This window comes from Artemia sp. Qi Xiang Cuo, chromosome 15, assembly GCF_049724085.1.
Source record: "Artemia sp. Qi Xiang Cuo chromosome 15, ASM4972408v1, whole genome shotgun sequence".
Taxonomy (NCBI): domain Eukaryota; kingdom Metazoa; phylum Arthropoda; class Branchiopoda; order Anostraca; family Artemiidae; genus Artemia; species Artemia sp. Qi Xiang Cuo.
In genome coordinates, this window is record NC_142808.1 from 22,203,261 (window position 1) to 22,227,488 (window position 24,228).

The following is a 24,228-nucleotide window of genomic DNA, read 5'->3' on the forward strand; positions in this document are numbered from 1 at the left end:
GCAAACAAAGATGATTCATTCGGAGGTTGCTACTTATAACGAGAATAATTATATACAAGCCTGCTGCATACCGAGTACCAGGGCCCAACTTCGAAATTGGTTACATATTTTTTTTATTTATTTTTTTTTTACTTAAAACTGGCATATTGACATTTCTGGCCATATATATATGTGCATATATATATATATATATATATATATATATATATATATATATATATATATATATATATATATATATATATATATATATATGTGTGTCATATATATATATTATATGTATATATATATATATATATATATATATATATATATATATATATATATATATATATATATATATATATATATATATATATATATATATATATATATATATATATATATATATATATATATATATATATATATATATATATATATATATATATATATATATATTATAAAAATTCCTGTTTGTACAGTTCTGGTTTCTATTAGCACCAGTCTTCTTTACATTCAAAGTTCATTAGAAAAAGTTGTCAGATTCTATTTCTGGTCACTATAGGTTTTAATTTCAGTCCTCGATGTTCAAAAGCTTTGTCCTGGAAAATATATACATTTTTTTTAGTGGATGAAAATGAATCATTCGTAGATAAGTTCATCGATATAATTTAATTTGAGATTGGAAGTCTTAGGTATCGTGAACTGATCGTTATGAACTTTAAAATAAATATGTAAATCCTTTCATAGGGTTACATCTGAACAATGTCACAAATGACGGCATTTTCCAAGAATGTAATATTAATCGTTTACTAGAATCCAGGTGTAAATTGCTTAGCACACGATACCCTAGAGCGTTGCTGCTTCTTAGGGTTCTGTCAAATGACTTGAGAACCCTATTTTGGGATTAACCCAGAGTAACCTATCAAAGGCAATGGTCAGTTGGGCGATTAGTGTTACATTGTGCTTGTACATTTTTTCCAGTTTTCTAGCTGATTATGTAGAGTATTCTTAAATAAGATGGAAAGCCTGATTTATGGTTCAAAGAGTTTGAAAGATGAAGAAGATGTTTTACCTCTTAATTTGTGCAAAAGCAATGGATCTAGGGAATCAACCCCCCTTTCCGAAGCATCTAGTAAGTAGGCTATAGTAGTCTGGTCTTTGTGATATAGGCTATACAAAAATTTTAAGTCAGATCTGTGGGGTTAGTGAAATGGAGGTAAATCGAGGTAATGGAGGTAAATATTTAGAGGTTGATCACTTCTGAAGGAAACATGCAAATAAAGATAATACCAGTGAATTTCATATTTTATTCTTTCCAAATATCATGGTTGCTTTTTTGACAATGCCCCCCCCCCCCCACGATGGTTCCATATATAGCCCTAATAATGTATTTTTCCGTTAATGAATCTCGTGATACATTATAGGTTCTTTGTTAAAACGGGTTTCTGGCATCAAAACTCGATTGAGTCTAGTTTCATCTGTGATTGATTGTAATTGTTGGATAAATAGTATTTGAAATGACTTTAAAAATAGATAACTGTGGACAGGGACATTCAAAGGGGGATGACCAGGGGAAGCTCCCTTGGACGCCCTGGCTGGGCGGCCGCGGCTTGGACTTTTTATTATTTATCTTGGAATCAGGAGGGATCCCCTTAGTTAATGTTGCCCCGGGTGCCACCAACCTAGGAATGACCCTGACTATATATATATATATAGTACCGGACAAGGCCGTTTACAGGGAGGTTAGAGGTTTGAGCCCCCCCAAAAAAAGTCCGACTTGTAAAAATGTAACACATATGGATATAAACAAAATTTTTGATGCGTTTTTTAAAGTTTTTTATCCCTCCCCCTGAAAAAAAATTTAATACAGCAATGGTACAGGAAGACCGGGGGCTTCGTCGCCGGCCCCGTCACGGCTACGCGGCAGGCTTCTATATAATATGGATTTTCATTGTCACTTGTCTTCTAACTGCAGACAGTGTGAGCCTCTTTTTGATGTCATGGCGTCAGCATATGTTCAATATAACCACACTATGAAAAACATAAAATCTCTCCTAGAGTTTTAGTGGAAGGGCTCATTCGAACGAAAATTAAAAGTTCTAGTGCCCTTTTGAAGTGACCAAATATAAATGGAGGGCAACTAGGCCCCCTCCCACGCTCATTTTTTGCCAAAGTCACCCGATAAAAAGCTTGATATAGTCACTTTGTTCAGCATGGTCGAAAATATGATAACTATGTCTTTTAGGATAACTTAATCCCCCAAAAGTCCCCGGGGGCAGGGCTGAAAGTTATGAACTTTACCCAATGTTTACATATAGTAGGCTATTGGTTATTGGGAAGTATGCAGACGTTTTCAGGGGGGATTTTTTCTGGTACTGGGGGGCGTAGGTGGTTATGTGGGAGGATCTTTCCATGGAGGAAGTTATCATGGGGTAAGGGAAATTGCTATAAAGGGGGCACCAGACTTCCCAGCATTATTTAAAAAAGATCAGAAATTAAATGAAAAAAAGGTTTTTCAACTAAAAGTAAGGAGCAACATCAAAACTTAAACCGAACAGAAAATATTACGTATATGATTGGGTTTGTCCCCTAGTCAATACCTAGCTCTTAAAGCCAAAGATTTTTTCTTTTAGTACTTTCATAAGAGCTATTTATTCTAATTAACGGCCTTTGTGGTTAAGGGGTAATTATTAAAGAATTGAAACAAAACTTGAACTTTAGCGTAAACAGCGAGGTATCGAATAGGGGGCGAACCCCCTAATATACGCATTAAAAACACATGGATATAAATGTTCGTTATATAAGTTAATTCGTAAGTTACGCATATTTATTACTAATTAATTAAAAAAACTTATTCCACAAACAAGTTTTTCAAAGAAAAGTAAAGAACTCCATTAAACAAAAAATGAGCAAAACTAAAATCAAATAATCTACCAAGCGTGAAACTACCACAAATCAGCATTGATAAATAAATGAAACCCAAAACGAACAGAAATTACAATAATTAACCGAGTCAAACTCAAAACGAGCAGAGATTATCATAAGTTGGGCGCAAAACCCTTATTCCTTCCCAAGGCCAGAAAAAAATTTGCACTTAACTGAAAAAATTTAAATGTTTTTACTTTTATAACTTTAATAAATCAAATCATATTAACATTTTGATTACTAAATATCAGTATATGTATATTAAACTGACAATGCACTTTCATTTGTTATATTTTTTGTACATATTTTCTATCTGGAAATCAACATGTTTCAAAAGAGTACAAAAACTTCAGAATAGAGCTGTAAAATTATTATCTGAATTTGATGATTCTGATGAGGTTCCTGCTTATGAGCATTTTAAAAAGAATAAGTTAATGGATGTATCCCAAATTCGAGATTACCATGTCGCGATTTTCTCGTATAAATATTTGAATCAGCTGCTCACCCCTGCTTTTGAAAATATTTTTACTTTTAATAGAGACCTTCATGATCATAATACAAGAAAAGCTTATGACTTAACTCATGAGTTTAGGAGCACCACTCGGGCATATTTTGTGATTCGCCATTATGGTCCCCAAGTTTGGAATATATAGCCCGAGTGTGTGAAAAATGCGCCTAGTCTTCCGGCTTTCAAGTCACGGGCAAAGAAGTTTCTTTTATCTCGTGAGTGAATTTGGTGTTATTCCCACTCCAGGTTGTCATTCTATTTAAGGTATTTCCCCGATTTAGTTTGCTTTTTTTCTTTTTTCTTTTTTTTTCTATCTACTTCTTGTCTTTTCCTCTTTCTCTCTTTTTTCCTTTATTCCTTCGTCAGATAATTTTCTTGTGTGTTGAGAAGCAAGGTATGAATGTTATTTTAATTAGCTGAGAGTGATAACCTCGCTTGCCCTTTCAAGCTTATTGTCTTTCTTGGCAGGCGAAAGGCGAATAGTGTTTGTTTTCTTTTTTAATAAATGTATATCTCATATATCTCATATCTCATAAACATATTTTCTATCTGGAAATCAACTGCGCTGGACAAAATGGCTATCTCAAAATTTTGATTGGATGTTTTTGGGGGAATGATGGGCCCGGGGGGGGGGCTAGTTGACCTCCAATCACTTTCGACTATTAAAACAGACACTAGCCCTTTGAATTTCCAAATGAATGAGCCTTTTTTGAAGTTTCTACAACAATGCCTTCTATAAAAACCTTATATGCACCCAGGGCAAAACTTACAACCCTTGCCCCGAGGGTTTTGGGGGAGAGTCCTCCTCAAAAAGATATTTTATATCGGGAAATCAACCACGCTGAACAAAATGGCTATATCAAATTTTGATTAGATGTGTTTGGGGGAATGATGGGCGTGGGGGGGCTAGTTGCCCTCCAATCACTTTTTACTATTGAAAAGTGCACTAGCCCTTTGAATTTCCAATCGAATGAGCCTTTTTTGAAGTTTCTACGACAACGCCTTCTATAAAAACCTTATATGCCCCCAGGGCATAACTTAAAACCCTTGCCCCGAGGATTGTGGGGGAGTGTCCTCTACAAAAAAAATTTCTATCTGGAAATCAACTACGCTGAACAAAATGACTTTCTCAAAATGTCGATTGGATGTGTTTGGGGGAATAATAGGAGTGGGGGGGGGGGGGCTAGTTGCCCTTCAATCACTTTCGACTATTAAAAAGGGCACTAGCCCTTTTAATTTCTAATCGAATGATTCTTTTTGAAGTTTCTACGACAAAGCCTACTATAAAAACCTTACATACCCTCAGGGCATAACTTAAAACTCTTGCCCCGTGGGTTGTGGGGGAGTGTCCTCCTCAAAAAGATATTTTCTATTTGGAAATCAACTACGCCGAACGAAAGGGCTATCTGAAAATTTTTAGTGGATGTGTTTGGGGGAATGATGGGCGTGGGGGGAGGCGCTAGTTGCCCTCCAATCACGTTCGACTATTAGAAAAGGGTACTAGCCCTTTGAATTTCAAATCGAATGAACCTTTCTTGAAGTTTCTGCGACAACACCTTCTATAAAAACCTTATATACCCCCAGGACATAACTTAAAACCCTTGCCCCGAGGGTTGTAGGGAAGTGTCCTCCTCAAAAACATAATTTTTATCTAGAAATCAAGTACGCTGGACATAATGGCTACCTCAAAATTTTGATTGGATGTGTTTGGGGGAATGATTGGCGCGGGGGGGGGGGGGCTAGTTGCCCTCCAATCACTTTCGACTATTAAAACGGACACTAGCCCTTTGAAGTTCCAATCGAATGAGCCTTTTTTGAAGTTTCTACCACAACGCCTTCTATAAAACCTTATATGCCCCCAGGGCATAACTTAAAACCCTTGCTCCTAGGGTTGTGGGGGAGTGTCCTCCACAAAAAAAAATTCTATTTTGAAATCAACTACGCTGAACAAAATGGCTATCTCAAAATTTTGATCGCATGTATTTGGGGCAATGATGGGCGTGGGGGGGGGGGGGGGCTAGTTGCCCTCCAATCACTTTCGACTATTAAAAAAGGCACTAGCCCTTTGAATTTCCAATCGAATGAGCCTTTTTAAAGTGTCTACGACAATGCCTACTATAAAAACTTTATATGACCTCAGGGCATAACTTAAAACCATTGCCCCGAGGGTTCTGGGGGAGTGTCCTCTTCAAAAAGATATTTTCTATTTGTAAATCAACTACTCTGTACAAAATGGCTATCTCAAAATTTTGATTTTATGTGTTTTGGGGAATGATGGGTGCGGGGGGGGGGGGGGGCTAGTTGCCCACAAATCACTTTCGACTATTAAAAAGGGCAATAGCCACTCCAATTTCCAAACGAATGAGCCCTTTTCGAATTTTCTACGACAACTCCTTCGATAGGAAGTGCCCGGGTATGGAGAAAAAAAGCCAAAAAAAAAAAACACATTGTGCCCACATCGTTCTTTACTTAGGCAGCGCTAACGCGCTGCCTATGATAAAAACGTTCGTAAATAAAATTAAACAACTATCGAGAAAGCCATTTAACAAAATAAAAGTAAAATTAATGTGCAATTTGTGTTTTAATTATTGATCTACGGTGAGCCGAAATCAAAACTTGCATTAATTCGAAAGCGCTCAAAAATTAAATAAAAAAAAACAAGTTTTTTAACTGAAAGTAAGGAGCGACATTAAAACTTAAAACGAACAGAAATTATTCCGTATATGAAAGGGGCTATCCCCTTCTCAACGTCTCGCTCTTTATTCTAAAGTTCGACTCTTTCTCACAACTCTTTTTTTTTTAAACAATAAAGAACTTTAGCGTTAAGAGCGAGACGTTGAGGAGGGGACAACCCCTCCTGTTCGTTTTAATTGTTCCAATTTCTGTTCGTTTTAAGTTTTAACGTAGCTCCTTACTTTCAGTTAAAAAAAAAATTTTTTTTTTTAATCACAGGTAGAAATTTGATGTTTTTACTAGGAAATTTTAACACCCAGGTCGGTAGAAATAGGGATAGATGGTATCCTAGCCTAGGTAAATTTGGTGTCGGAAAAGAAGGCAGTAATAGATACAGAATTTTCCAGTTTTGTAGGTATAACAATCTACTTATAACCAATACGGTGTTTGGTCATAAAAAGGCTCATAAGTTAACATGATATTCACGTGATGGTATGACAGCAAACCTTACTGATTATGTTATAGTAAACTGAAGACTTGCAGGATCGATACAAGATACTAGGGTATATAGGAGTGCTGTTATTGATGTTAAAAGTAAAGATCACCATCTAGTAGTGTCTTTTGTGGTTAATGTGGTTAATTTAAAGCTGAAATTTCGGAAGGGTAACTACCTCCCGGGAAGTTATGATGTTGGTAGACTCCAGGATGAGAATTTGCGATAAATTTTCCAGGAACAGTTGAATACTTAACTTAAGAGTTTAAAATTTGACAATGGGGAAGATGGTTGGAATGATTTAAGAAAAATAATTTGTAAAGTTGCTGAAGGTGTCTTAGGGAAGAAAGTTAGGACTGCAGCTAGGAATATAAGTGAAAAAGCGTTATGTTTAATAGAGAGAACAAGGAGCTTGTACAAGAATTATCTAAATGATGGATCATATGAAAACAAAAGGAATGTAAAGAAAGTGGAGAAAGCATTAAATTATGAACTAAGAAGTTTTGAAGTTGAGGCCATGGATAAAATTGTCGAGTATCTGGAAGATGCAGCTAGACGGTATAATAGTAAAATATTGTACTGGTATGTTAATAAATTGAGAGAGAGTAGTCACTCCGGACTTGTCCCAGTTAAAGATTGGAATGAGGCTACATTTAGTGATAAGGAAAAAGTTAAAGAGAGATGGGCAGAATATTTTGAGAATTTGCTAAACCGAGATAGACTTGCAGGAAAAGATACAGAGGAAAATTTAAAAAGGTGGTGATACCTTGGATGTGAAGGAAGATTTGTTCTGTGAGGAAGAATTAGTGACAGTACTAAAAGGATTAACAAGTAATAAGGCTCCAGGTGCTGATAGTGTGGTAAATGAGTTTCTTAAATATGGTAGCTCTGAGGTTAGAAATAGGTTACTGAAGATTATGAAAATGATTTTTGAAATAGGGGAAGTACTTATCGATTTTAGGAAACCTTAATTAAGCCACTGTATAAGAAAGTTGATAAGAGTGAGTGTGGTAATTATCGAGGCAATAGTCTGGTATCTGTAGGTAGCAAATTACTTAGTAATATGATACTTTTTAGACTGAGAGATGCTGTAGACAAAGTTTTAAGAGAAGAAAAGTGCGGTTTTAGAAAAGGTAGAGGACGTGTCGACCAAATTTTCACACTTAGGTTCATAATTGAGAAGTGCCTGAGTTGTCAAACGCCTTTGGTCCTCAGTTTTATAGATTATGACCAAGTGTTCAATTCTGTTAATAGAAGAGCTTTAGCGAAGGTTTTATCCTTGTATGGTATACCAGACAAATACATAAAAGTGATTAGTTCTATGTACGAGAATAACATTGCTGCGGTTAAGGAAGGAAATTAGGTTAGCAGCTGGTTTTGTATTAAATCAGCAGTTAAGCAGGGTTGTGTTCTATCCCCCTTTATATGGATTATTTTTATGGGCTTTGTCTTAAGGAGCATAGGAAAGTCAATGGGAGACCACGGAATCAAATGGGGAGGAAAAAGTCTCCTGGACTTAGATTATGCTGATGATTTAAGCATCCTAGATGAAAGTGTGAGAAAATGAATGAACTTTTAGAGGTTTTGCGAATTCAATGTGATAGAATATGTTTGAAAATTAATATTAAGAAGACTAAGTCACTAAGGCTACGAATAAGTGAAGATGAAAAGGTGACGATCGGGTCGGCAGCTTCACTTACCTCGGTAGTATTATTAGTAAAGATGGTGGGAGCAGTGAAGATGTTAAAAGTAGAATAGCCAAGATTCAGGGTGTTTTTCCACAGTTAAAAAAAAGTTTGAAAGAATAGGAAGATAAGTCTACAAAACAAAATTAGAATATTAGAAGCTACAGTGATGACAGTGGTCAAATATGGCTCTGAAGCATGGGCGCTCCGAAAAGCGGATGAAGATTTGCTAGATATTTTCCAGAGAAATTGCTTACGGATTGTTCTGGGTACCTGGCTGAATGACCGTATTTCAAACAGTAGGCTTTACGAAAAATGTAATTCAACATCGCTTTCTAGGGCTATAATGAAGGATAGGTTGAGGTGGCTAGGGCACGTTGTTTGGATGAAGGATGACAGATTGCCAAAGATTGTCCTTTTCGGCCAACCGTCTAGGACTAAACGAAAAGCAGGTCATCCTCGTCTGGGGTGGGAGTATGTCATAAAGAAAGATTTAAAGGAAATGTGAGCTTCCTGGGAGGGTGTAAAAAGGGAAGCTTTGAATAGATTGGGACGTAGGAGGAGTGTGCGTAGCTGTGTTGGCCTCAGGCGGCTTGGTGCTGCGGGGAGTTGTTAGTAGTAGTTGTAGTATTGGTTCCAGTGGCACCTATTCATGAAAATATAAAATTTGGGAGGAGGCAATTTGATTTGTTTTATCAATGTTTTTTCAATGAAAATATAAAAACGATATTAAAATCTAGAGGAGAGAAAGCCCCCTGGACCACCTCCTATTGACATCTCTGATCAGAGGCAGCACAATAGCGCTGCCTAAACAAAGAATGATGTTGGCACAATGTATTTTGGGGTGGGGGGTATCTTTTCCACTTTGGTACTTCGTATCGAAGGAGTTGTCGTAGAAACATCAAAAAGGGCTCATTCGATTGGGAACTGAAAGGGATTGTGCCCTTTTTAATTGTCGAAAGTGGTTGGAGGGCAACTAACCCCCCTCTCACACCCACCATTTCCCCAAACACATCAAATCACAATTTGAGATAGCCATTTTGTTCAACGTAGTTGAAAGTTCTGGAAATTAGGGGTTTGAGGATGACAAACCCCCAAACCCCTCAGGGCAAGCGTTGTAAGTTATGCCCTGGTGGCATATAAGATTTTCTATAGAAAACGTTGTCGTATTAACTTCAAAAAGGGCTCATTCGATTGAAAATTGAAAAGTCTAGTGCCCTTTTTCATAGTCGAAAGTAATTGAAGGGCAATTAACCCCCCTCTCACGCCCACCATTTCCCCAAACACATCCAATCAAAATTTTGAGCTAGGCATTTTGTTCAACGTAGTTGAAAGTTCTGGAAATTATGTCTTTAAGTATGACGACCCTCCCCCCCCCCCGTTGCCCTCAGGGCAAGGGTTATAAGCTATACCCAAGGGGCATATAAGGTTTTTATAGAAAGCGTTGTCGTAGAAACTTCAAATAGGGCTCATTAAATTGGAAATTGGATGGGCTAGTGCCCTTTTAATAGTCAAAAGTGATTGAAGGGCACCTAACCCCCCTCTCACGCCCACCATTTCCCCAAACACATCCAATCAAAATATTGAGAAAGGCATTCTGTTCAACGTAGTTAAAAGTTCAGAAAATTATGTCTTTGAGTATGACAACCCACCCTCCCCACGGCCCTTAGGACGAGGGTTGTAAGTTATGCCCTAGGAGCAGATAATGTTTTTATAGAAAGCGTTGTCGTAGAAACTTCAAATAGGGCTTATTAAATTGGAAATTGAAAGAACTATTGCCCTTTTTAATAGCCGAAAGTGATTGGAGGGCAACTAACCCCAATCTCACGCCCATTACTTCCCCAAATACATCCAATCAAAATTTTGAGATAGCCATTTTGTTCAACGTAGTTGAAAGGTCCGTAAATTATGTCTTTGATGAAGACAAACCGGGAGAAGGTTGTAAATTATGCCTTAGGGGCATATAGAAGGTGTTGTCGATAAACTTCAAAAAGGACTCATTCAATCGGGAATTGAGAGTTCTAGTTGCTTTATTAATAGTCAAAAGCGATTGGAGGGTGAGTGATCCCCCCTCCCACGCCCATCATTTCCCCAAACACTTCCGATTACCATTTTGATACAGACATTTTGTTGAACGTAGTTGATGAGTCAGGAAATTATGTCTTTTAGTATGGCAACCCTCTCCCCCGCACAGCCCTCAAGGCTAAGGTTATAAATTGTGCCCTGGGGGCATATGAGGTTTTTATTAAAAGCGTTGACGTAGAAACTTCAAAAAGGCCTCATTAAGTTGGAAATTGAAAGGGCGAGTGTCCTTTTTATTAGTCGAAAGTGATTGGAGGGAAATTAACCCCCGTTTGATGCCCACCTTTTCCCCAAACAAATTAAATCAAAATTTTTAGATAGCCATTTGGTTCAACGTATTTGAAAGGTCCGGAAATTGTGTCTTTGAAGATGAAAAATCCCACACAACCCTCAGGGCTAGGGTTGTAAGTTTTGCCCTGGGGGCATATAAGGACTTTATAGAAAGCGTTGTCGTAGAAACTACAAAAAGGGCTAATATGATTGGAAATTGAATGGGCTAATGCCCTTGTTTATAGTCTAAAGTGATTGGAGGGCAGCTAACCCCCCCCCCCTCTCACGCCCACCATTTCCCCGAGCACATCCAAGCAAAATTTGGAGGTAGTCATTTTGTCAACGTTGCTGAAAGTTCTGTAAATTAGGTCTTTGAGGATGACAACACCCCCCCCCCAAAGACCAAAGCCATTTTGTTCACCGTAGCTGACAATTCTGGAAATTAGGTCTTTGGTGATGACCCCCCCCCCCCCCAAAGCCCTCAGGGTAAGGGCTGTAAGTTATACCCTGAGGGCATATAAGGTTTTTATAGAAAGACTTGTCGTAAAAACTTCACAAAAGGGCTCATTCGATTGGAAACTGAAAGACTAGTGTCCTTTTTAATAGTAGAAAGTGATTGGAAGGAGACTAACCCCCCTTTGACACCCACCATTGCCCCGAACACATCCAATAAAAATTTTGAGATAGCCACTTTGTTCAACGTAGTTGAAATTTCTGGAAATCCTTTTTCTGAGGATGACACCCCCCAAGAGCCCCCACGGTGAAAGTTATGCCCTGGGGATATATAGAAAATATTGTCGTAGAAAATTCAAAAAGGGCTCATTCAATCGGGAATTGAGAGTCGAAAGTCGAAAGTGATTAGTCGAAAGTGATTGGGGGGCAACTAACCCCCCTTTCACGCCCACCATTTCCCCAAACACATCCAATCAAAATTTTGAGATAGCCATTTCGTTCAACGTAGTTGAAAATCCGGAAATTATGTGTTTGAAGATAAAAAAAAACCACATCCCTCAGGGCAAGGGTTGTAAGTTTTGCCCTGGGGGCATATAAGGACTTTATAGAAAGCATTGTCGTAGAAATTACAAAAAGGGCTCATATGATTGGAAAATGAAAGGGCTAATGCCCTTTTTTACAGTCGATACTGATTAGAGGATAACTAACCCCCTCTCACGCCCACCATTTCCACAAGCACATCCAGGCAAAATTTGAGATAGCCATTTTGTCAACGTTGCTGAAAGTTCTGGAAATTAGGTCTTTGAGGATGACAAGCCCCCCCCCCCAACAGCCCTCATGGCATGGGTTTTCAGTTATACCTTGGGGGCATATAAGGTTCTTATAGAAAGAGTTGTCATAGAAACTTCAAAATTCATTAAATAGGAAATTGAAAGGACTAGTGGCCTTTTTAATAGTCGAAAGTGATTGGAGGGCAACTAACCCCACTCTCACTCCCGCCATTTCCCCAAAAGCATCCAATAAAAATTTTAAGACAGCCTCTTTGTTCACCGTAGCTGAAACTTCTGGAAATTAGGTCTTTAATGATGACATCCCCCACCAAGCCCTCAGGAAAAGGGCTGTAATTTATGCCCTGAGGGCATATAAGGTTTTTATAGAAAGAGTTGTCGTAAAAACTTCAAAAAGGGCTTATTCGACTGGAAACTGAAAGGGCTAGTGCCCTTTTTAATATTAGAAAGTGATTGGAGTGCAACTAACCCCTCTTTGATACCCACCATTTCCCCGAACACATCCAATCAAAATTTTGAGATAGCCATTTTGTTCAACGTAGTTGAAATGTCCGAAAATCATATCTCTGAGGATGAATACCCCCCCCCCACAGCCCCAACGGTGAAAGTTATGCCCTGGGGGTATATAGAAAATGTTGTTGTAGAAACTTCAAAAAGGGCTCATTCAATCTGGAATTGAGAGGCCTAGTGCCCTTATTAATAGTCAAAAGCGATCGGAAGGCGAGTGCCCCCCTCCAACGCCCATCACTTCTCCAAACACTTCCGATCAACATTTTGATATAGATATTTTGTTGAACATAGTTGAAGGGTCAGGAAATTATGTCTTTTAGTATGACAACCCTCTCCCCCGCACAGCCCTCAGGGCTAAAGTTGTAAGTTGTGCCCTGGGAGCATTTGAGGTTCTTATTAAAAGCGTTGTCGTAGAAAGTTCAAAAAGGGCTCATTAAGATGGAAATTGAAAGGGCGAGCGCCCTTTTTATTAGTTAAAAGGGATTGGAGGGCAACTAACCCCCTTTCACGCCTACCATTTCCCCAAACACATCTGAGCAAAATTTTGAGATAGCCATCTCGTTCAACGTAGCTGAAAGTTCTGGAAATTAGTTCTTTGAGGATGACAACCCATCCCCCCACCCAAAGCCCTCAGGGCAAGGGCTGTAAGTTACGCCCTTGGGGCATGTAAGGTTTTTATAGAAATATTTGTCGGAAAAACCTCAAAAAGGGCTCACTCGATTGGAAATTGAAAAGGCTAGTGCCGTTTTTAATAGTAGAAAGCGATTGGAGGGCAACTGACCCCCCTCTGACACCCACCATTTCCCCCAACACATCCAATCAAAATTTTAAGATAGCCATTTTGTTCAACGTGGTTGAAAGTTCTGGAAATCATGTCTTTGAGGATGACATGCCCCCCAGCCCCCACGACAAAGTTGTAAGTTATTCCCTTGGGGTATATTGAAAGTGTTGTCGTAGAACTTCAAAAGGGACTCGTTCAATCGGGAATTGAGAGGGCTAGTGCCTTTATTAATAGTCAAAAGTGATTGAAGGGCAAGTCCCCCCCCCACGCCTATCATTTCCCCAAACATTTCCGATCAACATTTTGATATAGACATTTTTTTAACGTAGTTAAAGGGTCAGGAAATTATGTCTTTTAGTGTAACGACCCTCACCCCCGCAAATCCCTCAGGCCTAAGGTTGTAAGTTGTGCCCTGAGGGCATATGAGGTTTTTATGGAATCATTGTCGTAAAAACTTCAAAAAGGGCTCATTAAGTTGGATATTGAAGGCGAGTGACAAACCCCCCTCCTCCCTAAGAACTCAGGGCAAAGGTTGTAAGTTATACATTGGGGGTATGTAAGGTTTTTATAGAAAGAGTTGTCGTAAAAACTTCAAAAAGGATTAATTCGACTGGAAATTGAAAGGGCTAATGCCCTTTTTAAGATTCGAAAGTGAATGGAGTGCAACTAACCCCTCTTTGATGCCCACCATTTCCCCAAACACATTCAATCAAAATTTTGAGATAGCCTTTTGTTCAACGTAGTTAAAAGGTTCAGAAATTATGTCTTTGAAGATGACAAACATCCTTCCCCCCCCCCCACTAGAGCCCCCACGGCGAAGGTTGTAAGTTATGCCCTGGGGCATATAAGGTTTTTATAGAAAATGTTGTCGTAGAAACTTCAAAAAGGGCTTATTCATTCGGGAAATTGAGAGGGCTAGTTCCCTTATTAATAGTCAAAAGCGATCGGAGGGCGAGTGTCCCCCCGCCCATCATTTTTCCAAACACTTCCGATCAACATTTTGATATAGCCATTTTGTTGAACGTAGTTGAAGGGTCAGGAAATTACGTCTTTTAGGATGAAAACCCCCCCCCCCGCACAGCCCTCAGGGCCAAGGTTGTAAGTTATGCTCTGGGGGCATATAAGGTTTTTACAGAAAGTTTAGTCGTAGAAACTTCAAAAAGGGCTCAATAAATTCGAAATTCAAAGGGCTAGTGCACTTTTTGATAGTCGAAAGTGATTGGAGGGCAACTAACCCCCCTTTCACGCCTACCATTTCCCCAAACATATCCAATCAAAATTTTGCGATAGCCATTTTGTTAAACGTAGTTAAAATTTCTGGAAATTAGGTCTTTGATGATGAAAAACCCCCACACACCTCAGGGCAAGGGTTGTAAGTTATGCCCTGGGTGTAAATAAGGTTTTTATAGAAAGTTCTGTCGTATTAAACTTCAAAAAGGGCTCATTCGGTTGGAAATTGAAAGGACTAGTGCCCTTTTATACAGTCAAAAGTGATTAAAGGGCAACTAAACCCCCTCTCACGCCCACCATTTCCCTACACATCCAATCAAAATTTTGAGATAGTCATTTTCTTCAATGTAGTTGAAAGTTCTGGAAATTAAGTCTTTGAGTAGGACAAACCCTCCCCTCCCCCGTCCGCCCTCGTGGCCCACAGGGCAAGGGTTGTAAGTTATGCCCTGGGGGCATATAAGGTTTTTATAGAAAGTGTTGTCGTAGAAACTTCAAAAAGGGTTCATTAAATTGGAAATTGAAAGAGCTAGTCCCCTTTTTAAGAGTCGAAAGTGATTGGAGGGCAAAAACCCCACTCACGCCCACCATTTCCCAAAACACATCCAATCAAAATTTTGAGATGCCCATTTTGTTCAACGTAGCTGATACTTCTGGAAATTAGGTCTTTAACGCAAGCAAAATTTTGAGATAGCCATTTTGTTCAACGTGGCTAAAAGTTCTGGAAATTAGGTCTTTGAGGATGACACCCCCCCCCCAAGCCCTCAGGGGGAAGGTTGTAAGTTATGCCCATGGGTATATTACTTTTTTTTTATAGAAAGTGTTGTCATATAAACTTCAAAAAGGGATCATTCAATTGAGAATTGAGAGGGCTAGTTCCCTTATTAATAGTCAAAAGCGATCGGAGGGTGAGTGTTCCCCCGCCCATCATTTACCCAAACACTTCCGATCAACATTTTGATATAGCCATTTTGTTGAACGTAGTTGAAGGGTCAGGAAATTATGTCTTTTAGTATGAAAACCCCCTCCCCCTCACAGCCCTCAGGGCCAAGGTTGTAAGTTATGCTCTGGGGGCATATGAGGTTTTTATAGAAAGCATAGTAGTAGAAACTTCAAAAAGGGCTCATTAAATTGTAAATTTAAAGGGCTGGTGTCCTTTTTAATAGTCGAAACTTATTGGAGGGCAATTCAACCTTTCACGCCTACCATTTCCCCAAACACATCCAATCAAAATTTTGAGATAGTCATTTTGTTAAATGTAGTTGAAAGTTGGTCTTTGGAAATTAGGAAATTAGGTCTTTGATGATGAAAAACGCCCACACATCTCAGGGCAAGGGCTGTAAGTTTTGACCTGGTGGTATATAAGGTTTTTATAGAAAGCGTCGTCGTATAAACTTCAAAAAGGGCTCATTCGATTGGAAATTGAAAGGACTAGTGCCCTTTTATATAGTCAAAGGTGATTGGACGGAACTAAATCCCCTTTCACGCCCACCATTTCCACAAACACATCCAATCAAAATTTTTAGATAGGCATTTTCTTCAACGCAGTTGAAAGTTCTGTAGATTATGTCTTTGAGTATGACAACCCTCTCCCCCGCACAGCCCTCAGGGCTAAGACTGTAAGTTGTGCCCTGGGGGCATATGTGGTTTTTATAGAAAACGTTGTCGTAAAAACATAAAAAAGGGCTCATTAAGTTGGAAATTGAGAGGGTGAGTGCCCTTTTTATTGTTCGAAAGTGATTGGAGGGCAACTAACCCCCGTTTCACGCCCACCATTTCCCCAAACACATCCAATCAAAATTTTGAGATAGCCATTTTGTTCAGTGTAGTTGACAGGTCCGGAAATTGTGTATTTGAGGATGAAAAGAACCCGCAACCCTCAGGGCAGGGGTTGTAAGTTTTGCCTTGGGGGCATATAAGGATTTTATATAAAACGTTGTCGTAGCAAGTACAAAAAGGGCTCATTTGATTGGAAATTGAAAGGGCTAATGCCATTTTTATAGTCGAAAGTGATTGGAAGGCAACTAACCCCCTTCTCCCGCCCACCATTTCCCCAAACACACCCAAGCAAAATTTTGAGATAGCTATTCTTTTCAAGGATGACATGAAGGATGTCTTGGAGGATGAGAAACCCCCTAAGGCCCTCAATACAAGGGCTCTAAGTTTTGCCCTGGGGGCATATAAGTTTTTTACAGAAAGAGTTTTCATAGAAACTTCAAAAAGGGTTCACTCGATTCGAAATTAAAAGGGCTAGTTCCCCTTTTAATAGTAGAAAGCGATTGGAGGGCAACTAACCCCTCTCTGACACCCACCATTTCTCCGAATACATCCAACCAAAATTTTGAGATAGATATTTTGTTCAATGTAGTTGAAAGGTCGGGAAATAATGTCTTTGAGGATGACCCCCCCCCCACAGCCCCCGCGGTAAAGAGTGTAAGCTATGCCCTGGGGGCATATGTGATTTTTATAGAAAGTGTTGTCGTAGAAACTTCACAAGGGCTCGTGCAATTGGGGATTAGACAATCTCCTCCCCAGAGCAGTCCTCAGGGCTAAGGTTGTAAGTTATGCTCTGGGGGTATATAGGGTTTTTATAGAAAGCATTGTCATAGAAACTACAAAAAGGGCTCATTTATTTGGAAATTGAATGGGCTAGTTCCCATTTCAATAGTCGAAAGTGATTGGAGGGCAACTAACCCCTCTTTCACGCCCAGCATTTCACCAAACATCCAATCAAAATTTTGAGATAGCCTATTCGTTCAACGTAGTTGAAAGTTCTTGAGGATTACAAACCCCCCACACCCCTCAGAGTAAGGGTTGTAAGTTATGCCCTCTGAGCATATAAGGTCTTCATAGAAAGCTTTGTCGTATAAACATCAGAAAGGGCTCATTCGATTGGAAATTGGAAGGGCTAGTGCCATTTTTATAGTCGAAAGTGATTGGAGGGCAACTAACCCCCTCTCGCGCCCACCATATCAACAAACACATCCAATCAAAATTTTGAGATAGTCATTTTCTGCAGCGTAGTTGGAAGCTTTGGATATTATCTCTTTGAGAATGATAGCCCCCTCCCCCATGGCCCTCAGGGTAAGGGTTGTAAGTTATGCCCTGGGGGCATATAAGGTTTTCGTAGAAAGATTTGTCGTAAAAACTTGAAAAAGGGCTCATTAACTTGAGAATTGAAAGGGCTAGTGCCATTTTTAATAGTCAAAAATGATTGAAGGGCAACCATCCCCACTCTCACGGCCGCCATTTCCCCAAACACATCCAATGAACATTTTGATATAACATTTTTGTTCAACGTCTTTGAAAGATCCGGAAATTGTGTCTTTGAGGATGACAAATCCACCAAACTTGTCAGGGCAAGGTTTGTAAGTTTTGCTCTGGGGGCGTATTAGGATTTTATAGAAAGCGTGGTCGTAGAAACTACAAAAGGGCTCATATGATTTGAAATTGAAAGGGCTGATGCTCTTTTATAGCCGAAAGTGATTGGACGGCAACTAACCCCCCTATCACGCCCACCATTTCCCAAAACACATCCAATCAAAACTGTGAGATAGCCATTTTGTTCATTGTAGTTGAAAGTTCCGGAAATTATGTCTTTGAGGATGAAGAAAAAACCCACAACCCTCAGGGCAAAGGTTGTAAGTTTTGCCCTGGGGGCATATAAGGATTTTATAGAAAGCATATTCTTAGAAATTTCAAAAAGGGCTTATTAAGCTGGAAATTGAAAGGGCGAGTACTCTTTGTATTAGTCAATAGCAATTGGAGGGTATCTAACCCCCCTTTCACGCCCACCATTTCTCTAAACACATCCAATCAAAATATTCAGATAGCCATTTTGGTTAATATAGTTGAAAGGTCTGGAAATTATGTCTTTGAGGATGAAAAAAACACACAACCCTCAGGGCAAGGGTTTTAAGTTTTGCCCTGGGGGCATATAAGGATTTTACAGAAAATGTTGTCTTATAAACTACAAAAAGGGCTCATATGATTTGAAATTGAAAGGGCTAATGCCGTTTATTATAGTCAAACGTTATTGTAGGGCAACTAACCCCCTCTCACGCCCACCCTTTCCCCAGACACATCCAAGCAAAATTTTGAGATAGCCAATTTGTTCAATGTAGTTGAAAGTTCCGTAAATTATGTCTTTTAGAATGAAAAAAAACACAACCCTCAGGGCAAGGGTTGTAAGTTTTGCCCTAAGGGCATATAAGGATTTTACAGAAAGCGTTGTCGTAGCAACTTCAAAAAGTGCTGATTAAGTTGGAAAGTGAAAGGGCGAGTGCCCTTTTCATTAGTTAAAAGTGATTGGAGGTTAACTAAACCCCCTTTCACGCCCACCATTTCCCAAAACGCATCCAATCAAAATTTTGAGATAGCCATTTTGATCAATATAGTTTAAAGGTCCGGAAATTATGTCTTTGAGGATGAAAAAAACCCACAACCCTCAGGGTAAGGGTGTTAAGTTTTACCCTGGGGGCATATAAGGATTTTATAGAAAATGTTGTCGTATAAACTACAAAACGGGCTCATATGATTGGAAATTGAAAGGGCTAATGCCGTTTTTTATAGTCAAAAGTGATTGTAGGGCAACTAGCCCCCCTCTCACGCCCACCATTTCCCCAAACACATCCAAGCAAAATTTCAAGATAGCCATTTTGTTCAACGTAGCTGAAAGTTCTGGAAATTAGGTCTTAGAGGATTACAACCCCCCCCCCTCCGGAAAGCCCTCAGGGCAAGGGCTGTAAGTTATGCCCTGGGGGCTTATAAGGTTTTTTAGAAAGAGATGTCGTAGAAATTTCAAAAAGGGCTCATTCGATTGGAAATTGAAAGGTCTATTGCCCTATTTAATAGTCGAAAGTGATTGTAGGGCAAATAACCCCCCTATGACACCAACCATTTCCCCGAACACATCCAATCAAAATTTTGAGATAGCCATTTTGTTCAACGTAGTTGAAAGGTCCAGAAATTATGTCTTTGAGGATGACCCCCCCCACCCACAGCCCCCACGGCGAAGATTGTAAGCTATGCCCTTGGGGCATATATGGTTTTTATAGAAAGTGATGTCGCAGAAACTTCAAAATGGCTCGTTCAATTTGGGATTGAGAGGGCTATTGCCGCTATTAATAGTCAAAACTGATCGGAGGGCGATTGTGCCCCCCCAACACCCATCATTTCTCCAAACACTTCCAACCAACATTTTGATACAGCCATTTTGTTGAACGTAGTTTAAGGGTCAGGAAATTATGTCTTTTAGTAAGACAACCCCCTCCCCCGAACAGCCCTCAGGGCTAAGGATGTAAGTTATGCCCTGGGGGCATATAATATTTTTATAGAAAGTGTTGTCGTAAAAACTTCAAAAAGAGCTCATTGAATTGGGAATTGAGAGGACTAGTGCCCTTATTAATAGTCAAAAGCGATCGGAGAACGAGTGTCCTCCCCCCACACCCATCATTTCCCCAAACACTTCCGATCAACATTTTGATATAGCCATTTTGTTTAACATAATTGAAAGGCCTGGGAATTATGTCTGAGGATGAAAACCCCCTCCCCCGCACAGCCCTCAGAGCCAAGGTTTTAAGTTATACCGCGGGGGCATATAAGGTATTGAAAGAATTTTCATAAAAACTTAAAAAAAAGCTCTTTCGATTGAAAATTGAGGGGGCTATTTCCCTTTTTGATAGTTGACAGTAGTCGGAGGGAGATTCACCCCCCCCCCCACGCCCATCATTTCCTCAAACATTTCCGATCAACATTTTGATGTAGCCCATTTTGTTCAACGTAGTTGAAAGGTCTGGAAATTACGTCTTTGAGGATGAAAACCCCCCTTCATAGCCCTCAAGACAAGGGGTCGGTAAATATGCCCTTTAGGCACATAAGGTTCTTATAGAAAGTGTTGTAGTAGAAGCTTCAAAAAGGGCTCATTCGCTTGGGAATTGAGAGGACTAGTGCCTTTTTTTATTAATCGAAAGGGTTCAGAGGGCAAATGACCCCCCCCAAATTCCATAATTTCCCAAACACTTGCAACTAAAATTTTGAGATAGCTATTTTTTCCACGTATGACAGGTCTGGAAATTATGTCTTTGACAATAACAAATCCCCCAAGCCCTCAGGGCAAGGATTTTAAGTTATGCCCTGGGGACGTTAAATGTTTTTATAGAAATAAATGTTAAATTGTAATTAAGTTGTAAAACAAAAAGTTAAAAAAAAAGTTAAATTGAGTTAATTTGTATTGAATGGTATGAAAAGAGTAGAAAGAGTGAATGAGTTTTGGTTTATGATAAAAGATTGTGTGACGCTGCTCAAGTCACAATAGTGGCTTAAAAAAACGTCATACGTTCTTACCATTTCTACGTTTGTTGATAATGTTATTCAAAAAATGTGTTGTAAGTGCCAGTTAAGTATGATGTATTATTAGTTGAAAATAAAAGTCAAGTGAAGTCAAAAAAAAGAAAGCTTGGTCATATAAACTTCGGAGGGGGCTCATTGGATTGGTAATTAAACGCTCTAGTGCTCTTTTTAAGAGTCAAAGTGATCGGAGGAGACCTACCCCCCCCGCCAACACAAACGTCGTATTGCCTCGAACTGCATCTAATAGAAATTTTGAGATAGCCATTCTATTCAATATAGTCTAAAAATCATGTAACAAGGTTTTTGGGATTGAAACAAACCCCAGAGATCAGGAGCAAGGGTTGTAAGTTATGCCCAGGTGGTATTTAAGGTTTTTATGAAACGGATAGTTGTTTAACTTTAGAAGAGGCTCATTTGGTTGAAAATTAGAAGTTCTAGTTCCCTTTTAACCGTCAAAGTGATCGACGGCATTTAGCCCCTCCCCCTCTTCTATAGCCCCTCCTTTCCCCAAACGCATTTGTTCGAAATTATGAGATAGTAATATTTTTCAAAATAGTCCAAAGAACATATAATAATGTCTCTAGGGATGGCACTACCCCCAGTGCTCTGGAAATAGGGTTGTAACTTATTTTCTGACGGCATATAAGGTTTTTATTGAATGGACGGTCGTATAAGCATCAAATTGGGCTTATTTCATTTGAAATTGGAAGTAATAGTTCCCTTTTTAAGAGTTAAAAGTGATTTGAGAGCAAACAGCCCCTCCCCCCTCCACGCTCAGTATTTTGGATTGGGACTCGTTGGATTGGTAATCATAAGCTCTAGTGCCCTTTTTCAAAGAGTCAAGGTGATCAGAATGCAGCTACCCCCTCCCCACAAACACACACAAACACGTCGTGTTTCCATGAGATGTATCTAATAGATATTTTGAAAGAGTCTTTTTATTCAAAATAGTCCAAATATCATACAACAAGGCTTTTGAGTTTGATAAAAACCGCCAGAGCCTGAGGGTTGTAAGTTATGCTCCTGGGGCATTTAAGGTTCTTATGGAAGTGATGGTTTTACTAGCCTTAGAGTTGGCTCACTTGGTTGAAACTGGAAGTTCTAGTTTCCTTTTAAGAGTCAATAATGATGGAGGTCAATCCTCCCCCCTCGCCCAACTCCCCTTTTTTCATCAAATACTTTTGAGTGAATTTGTGCAATGGCAATTTTGTTTAACATAGTCTAAAGAACATATAACAATGCTTCCAGGGTTGGCAACCCCCCAGAGTCCTGAGGCAAGGGTTTTAAGTTTCTCCCTGGGGACATGTAATGTTTCAATTGAATGGGTGGTCGTATTAAATTCAGATGGGTCTTATTTGATCTTAAACTGGAAGTTACAGTACCCTTTTTAAGAGTCAAAGTGATTTGAGAGAAACCTCCCCCACCCCATGCCCTTCATTTCACATAACAAATATCCAAACAAAGTTTTGATACATCAATTTTTCATCATTGTTGAAGGTTCAGTAATTACGCGTAGTAATAGTTGTAGTAGCAGTTGTAGCATTAGTAGCAGTATGCAATAGCACCTTTTTTTCAATATCTCCTTCAACGCACGATGGAATTTTTAACTTAGTGCAATCATCTGGTCCTGAAGCATTCCTGATACGTCCTCTTGACAACCTATATGGGCATAGTATATTTTGATTTATTTCAATACAGTTACAATATTACCCAAAAATTTTGCCTTAATACCCTTAGGTTTATTATTTGTAGTAGTAGCACCAGTAAACATAGTAGTAGCAGTAGGCATACCGTTAATAGTAGTAGTCTTAGCTTTAGTAGCAGTAATAGTAGCAGTAGCTGTAGGAGTAGAAGTTTTAGTATTATGATGCAAATATTGTTCTTTGGTTAATTCAACATCCCCAACAACAAGGGTTATAAGTCTGATTTCAGACACGAAACTGTTCCTAAGATATTGCTGATATGCCCTTTTGACAACCTTCTGAAATTCATTCATTTTTCAATCCTAAAACTCTCAAAGCTGACTTTAGACTAACCAGGATTCTTTCTACTTCAAGAATATTTGATAACCCACTAAAAATCTAACAAGAAAAAGAGAACATTTTCGATTTCGAAACATTTTTATTATGTATATAATTAAAATAATAACATATATTGGACATAATTACTGACACAACTTATTCTCCTCAATATATTTCAGTATTGCATTTAAAGCAGTTTGAAGCCTATATATTTGCACTATATCAACCTTCGCTGCAAAGCATTATTGTTCCTCCAATTTAAATTTACTCAATGACATCACATATCTTGCATACTCGTCATTCCATTCAAGGCTTAGTCGAGATCATCTTGTAATTTATGGTACTATATTTGGTACTCTCGTCTTTGTATCATTGCTGCTGCTACTAACACCATTATCAACTTCTAATAGTGTAACCATACCACTAATTATTGCAAATATATATCTTGTCAAACAAACGGGTAAAATCAAACTGTTGTCTCTGAATTATATTCTCTTACTAATATGAACTATATTGAAAATCCATTCTTACATTAGTTCTGGTTGCTATAAGCGGTTGTTAGGGCCTCTTGGTTAGTTTTAGTCCACCATATTTGGAGCCCCGTTAGTAACATGAGTAGATTTATCGTAACAGGCTATTTTTACTCTTACATATTTGGAGTCCCGTTCACCTGCAAATATGTGTTCATGGTCGTAATATACGGTGATGATCTGGAGGGTGTCCAATTGTCTCCCAAATAAGGACTTCCCCCATGACCTCATGATATGTTACTACTCGCTTGTAAGAGTTCGCAAAAGTGCCTAAGGGAATAGCTTTGATAAAGTTCGTTCAACCTCAAGAGTGCCTTAGAGGATGGCCTTGACAAGTGCCGTGGAAAGGAGCCAAGGAACCGGCCACAACCAAAATATAACCTAACAATCTACTAGCGTCAAAGCTTTAAGTCCGGCTCTGGTTGTGCCTTCCCTCCAGCCTCCTCACTTTACGCTAAAATTTGAATAGTACTTAGATAGGGTGAATCTAAAATGACAACTGTCAACAAGTATCTTATTTACTGATTACCTTTCAAAATATAGAGATTAATATGGCCATTTTTGTAGCCAATTAACCTCCAGAAACCTTTCATCTTTTGACATAAGATAGTTTAAAAGAAAATTTGAAAACTTGAATCTACTTCTCAAACGTGTGATTATTGAACATTATCTTCCTGGAAGGCTGCAATCCCTCCAACTCCCGCACTCCACGCTAAAATTTGAATAGTAATTCTCTAGGGTGATTCTAAAATATCACAAATATAGCCAGTTGGTACCTACAAGTACCAACTGGTAGACCAATAGTTTGAGTTTTGTCGTAGAAGCTTCAAAAGCGGCTCATTCGATTAGAAATTGAGAGGACCAGTGCCTTTTTTTATTAGTCGAAAGTAAACAGAGGGCAAATGACCCTTCTCTCCACGCCCATCATTTCCCCATATACTTCCAA

General features: G+C 39.0%; 1 protein-coding gene across 1 annotated transcript in view; it reads left to right on the forward strand.

The window, feature by feature from the left end:
- The first annotated feature begins 917 nt into the window (after positions 1-917).
- LOC148943452 (uncharacterized) overlaps positions 918-24,228 on the forward strand; it is a 67,408-nt gene continuing 44,097 nt past the window's right edge. The window contains exon 1 of the mRNA XM_089100862.1: positions 918-1,117. Coding sequence (XP_088956988.1) covers positions 1,003-1,117 — 115 coding nt within the window. The 5' untranslated portion in view covers positions 918-1,002. The remainder of the gene's footprint in view (positions 1,118-24,228) is intronic.